Source organism: Carlito syrichta, unplaced genomic scaffold (assembly GCF_000164805.1).
Source record: "Carlito syrichta isolate Samal-C Ts95f unplaced genomic scaffold, Tarsius_syrichta-2.0.1 Scaffold118074, whole genome shotgun sequence".
Lineage (NCBI taxonomy): Eukaryota > Metazoa > Chordata > Mammalia > Primates > Tarsiidae > Carlito > Carlito syrichta.
Window position 1 is genome coordinate 12,390 of NW_007062170.1, and position 4,548 is coordinate 16,937.

General features: G+C 52.4%; 1 protein-coding gene across 1 annotated transcript in view; it reads right to left on the reverse strand.

Moving 5' to 3' along the window:
• Positions 1-4,548, reverse strand: part of CCDC61 (coiled-coil domain containing 61) — a 22,527-nt gene that overhangs the window by 4,389 nt on the left and 13,590 nt on the right. Inside the window, 1 exon segment of the mRNA XM_008047903.2 lies at positions 3,160-3,325. Coding sequence (XP_008046094.1) covers positions 3,160-3,325 — 166 coding nt within the window.

The window sequence follows — 4,548 nt, forward strand, 5'->3', positions numbered from 1 at the left end:
CACACACACACACACACACACCCTCCTCCCCTGGTGCAAGGCCGGGGGTGGGAACACAGCCTCAGGGGTTCCAGCTCTAAAAGACTTCATCAATCTATCCAAACCCTGAAAGTTAGCCCTGCCCAGTCTGTCTCCCATACACCAAAGGACTCTCTAAAATGCAAATCTGATCAGGTTACTATCGTGCTCAAAACTCATCCCTGAGAAAACGTCTACACAGGCTATTCGTGGCGGCACTATTTGCAATAGCAAATTAGTGGAAACACCTCAAGTGTGCCAGAACAGAAAACTAGCTGGATTTCTGATACAGCTACTCAACTAAGTACCACACAACTGTAGGGATGAGGATGATCTCTGTATCCCATCACCAAGTGACACCATGACATAAGTTTCAAACAATATGTTCAGTATGTCTCTTTTTGTAAGAAAAGGGGATTATATATTACATATGTTTATATTTTCCAATATATATAACAGAAAGACACTCGTGAGGTCATCAGAGAAGTGTGAACACATATGCACTGGGTATCAGATGATTTTGTGAAACTTTTGTTCATTTCTTTGGATGTGATGACAGCGCTTACAGGTTTTTTTTGTCTTTTTTTTTGAGTTGGAGTCTTACTCCATTGCCCAGCCTGGAGTGCAGTGGCATGCTCACGGCCACCCCAGCGTCAACCTGCTGGGCTCTAGCAATCCTTCTACCTCAGCCTTCCAAGCAGCCAGAACTACAGGCGCACACCTGGCTAATTTTTGATTTATTGTAGAGACAAGGTTTCGCCAAGTTGCCCAGACTGGTCTCGAACCCACGGGCTAAGGCAATCCTCTCGCCTCAGCCTCCCAAAGTGCTGGGATTATAGGCTGAGCCACCGAGCCCAGCCATGTCATGTTAAAGACACACAACACATTGAGGTGTTTACTGAGGAGATACAAAGTCTGGGATTGGCTTTTGGGGGCCAGGGGTATGGATCAAACAAGACAGACAAACGGATAGCTGGGGAAGCTGGGGGACACGTCCACACGCATGACACCACTGCCTGCTTTGGTGGAGCTTGGAATTCTTCATCAATCGTTCTTAAAATCTGTGGCTCCCCACTCTCAGGGAGCTCCCACTCGACCCTGCCTAGCTGGCTTCTCCCCTTCTCTCCTCCCCTCTCCCCCCAGGGCTCCAGCCCAGCTGCCCTTTGGAACACAGTGCCCCTCTTCCAAAATCTTCTCTGCTTCTGAACGGCAGAACAACTCCAGGTATCTGGGAAGCTGGCCCTTGATGACATTCACTGCTCTCCCAGGTCTCTGTACATTTCCTTCCTAGCACCAAACCTCAAAGAGCTGGCATTTATCGGTGTGACTGTTTTCTGTCTGGATTTCCACCCTTCTGGGGCAGAGTGTCCATCTGTCTGGTTCCCTGTGTAGGAGCCTGGGCTCTACAGTCAGGGTCCTGCATCTAACTCTACTCCACTTATTAACAGGCTGAGCAACCTTGGGCAGTTTCCTTCACATCTCTGGGCCTCAGTCCACCTTTTCTCATCTGTGAAAAGGAATGATAATAATAACAGCTACGTGTGAAGCTGTAGGAATCTATGAAGAGTGCTTCAACCATGTATGGCATAATAAACATTAACTAGTGCTGGCAGTGTGCCTGGCATACAGTATAAACTCAATGAATGTTGGCTGAATGAATGAATAAATCTCGGCGCCTTCCCAAGCTCCCTAACACCAGGCTTGCCAAAGAGAAAGGTAAGTCACTGACCAGCACTGGTGGGATCTCAAGGTTCTATGGTTGTTTCCAAAGGGTGTGGGTGCCACCTTGTGGCCTGCCTGGGAAATACACACACACACACACACACACACACACACACACACACACACAACACACACACACACACACACACACACACACACACACCACACACACACACACACACACACACACACACACAACACACACACACACACACACACACACACACACACACACACACACACACGCCTGAGAGCAGAACTGAGAATGCAGCTTATCCTGCTTCCTATTCTGGTCTCCCACTGTGGCTTTTCTACCCATGGGCCTCTCAGTGCCCAGCCAGGCTCCCCCAGGAAGCCCCACAGGGTTTCCCAGCCCCGTGAGCTCCCATTCCTGGGAGGACTTGATGCTGTCGTGGGCTCCAAGCCACCAACAGTGCAGAACTGCTGGGTTGGCACTGGCTGCCCAGACCCATGGTCTAGCGTGGCCATGTCATTCACTGTGTGCCCTGGGGCAAGTTCCCTAACTGGGATTCAGTTTCCTCCTCTGTAAAATTGGGGTGACAACAGTGCCTACCTCATAGGGTGGTTGTGAGGATAAAATGAACTCAATCATAAAGCACTGAGCAGAATCCCTGGAACACAATGCTCAGTGAACATTAACTACTGGCATTATTTTTATTACTAGAAATATTAGTCCTCCCCAGTATATCGGGCCTCCTCCCAGTGGAGACTGGAGTCCCCAAAAGCCTTCACTTTCTTCACTTCACCCTCAGTCTTCTTGTCCTTACCACATTCCCACCTGACATAAGGACTTTGCACATGCTGTTCCCTCTGTCCACAACACTCTTTCAAGTCCCTCTGTCTGACCCACCCCGACACCACATCAGGGCCGTTACAGCTTCCCACAGCACAGGCTCCCACTCCTGCCTCACCCATCTCCGTTCGCAATGATATACTCAGGTGGCTATGTGATTAATGTCCACCTGCCCCTGAATTGGGTGCCCATGAGAGGCAGGGATGCGCCAGCACAGAAGCTGGACCAAGGTGGGTCCAGCTGCTTCTAGCCCAGCCTCCATCCTGTCTCTGTTGCTCCCTTTGCGGAGCACTCCCCTCCCAAACCAGACAGGCTCAGGCCCACACTCTGGGATTCCCCAACCCCACCCCTCTGAGCCTTGACTGTCTGCAGACACACCTCTCTCCCTCGTGGACCTGGAGTCCCAGGAGGGCAGGGCCAGGATAGTCTCGGTCAGGGCTGTGTCCCCAGTACCGCCCAGCTCAAGGCAGGCATAGAGGAGAGGGGCTTAGGATTGATCCGTGGTCAATGAGGGACAGCTGTCCTCCCACAGTGCCAAGCATGGGCCCCGCAGTGCATGACAGGACGCGCCCGCACCCGGCCCCAGCTGCCCACTCCTCCAAGACTCACTGCTCCCGCAGGTGCCAGATCTCAGTCTCCCGTGCGTCCCGAGTGTCCTGGCCACCCAGCCCTCGCAGGCGCCCCAGCTCCTCCTTCAGCGAGCGGATGATGCCCTGCAGGACCACAGGGTCTGGCTTGCCCTGGTACGGGAGGGGCAGCGGGTAGTGAATCCTGAGGAGGGGGGATTAGAACCGTGGCATCTCAGGGTCAAGAGTCTACCCGAGGGTAACTACCAGACGCTGAGAGTTATACAGTAAGAAAACACAGTTCCAAAAACCTCACCTTCCTAGAAGCTTCAACCACCCTCCCTACCCCCAGGCACCAGTCACCACCCCAGAGCCTTGTATACAGCAACTTTGGGCCACCAGGATCGGCAGCCTTGGTACAGTCTGAAGTAACTTCCTTGTCACACACTGCTGCTGGAGGGGACACTGACATCATGTCACTTGCAGCCAAGCACAGTCCTAATTCAGACTCCGCAGTGGGAGATTCTGGTTGATCTGGCCTGGGTCCCCCCTTGGCTGGGAAAGGTAGGGCACCTTACCTGCCCTACCAGGTGCTATTTACAGAGGACTGGCAACTTCCCACTACAAAATCCAGGAACTGTTAACAAAGCAGCTGATACCACCACCCACTACCCAATAGTCATTCCCAGCTCCCTTGCGGCTGCCCACTAAAAAGGCTAGATATTCATCTTCCCAGCATCCCTTGCGGGTGACCACTTCTGGCCAAATATTACAGGAAATCTGTCAAGAGTCTCCTGGAAACACTTTTGTTTTTCTGATTAAAAACAGCAGATGATAGCCGGGCTCAGTGGCTCAGCCTGTAATCCCGCGCCTTTGGGAGGCTGAGGTGAGTGGATTGCCTGAGCCCGCGGGATCAAGACCTGCCTGGGCAGGCGAGACCTCATCTCTACAATAAATCAAAAATCAGCCGGGCGTGATAGTGCGCGCCTGTAGTTCAAGCTACTTGGAAGGCTGAGGTGGAAGGATCGCTGGAGCCCAGCAGGTCGAGGCTGTGGTGGCCGGAAGCGACCACTGCACTCCAGTCCGGGCAACAGAGTGAGACTCCAACTCAAAAAGCAAAAATAAAAAAAAAAAAAACAGCAGATGAGCCAGGCTCAGTGGCTCAGCCTGTAATCCCACGCCTTGGGAAGCTGAGGTGAGTGGATTGCTTGAGCCTGCGGGTTCAAGACCTGCCTAGGCAACTTGGTGAGACCTCATCTCTACAATAAATCAAAAAATTAGCCGGGTGTGGTAGCACATGCCTGTAGTTTCAGCGACTTGGAAGACTGAGGCGGAAGGATCGCCAGAGCCCAGCAGGTCGAGGCTGTGATGGCCAAGAGTGGCCACTGCACTCCAGTGTGGGTGACAGAGTGAGACTCCAACTCAAAA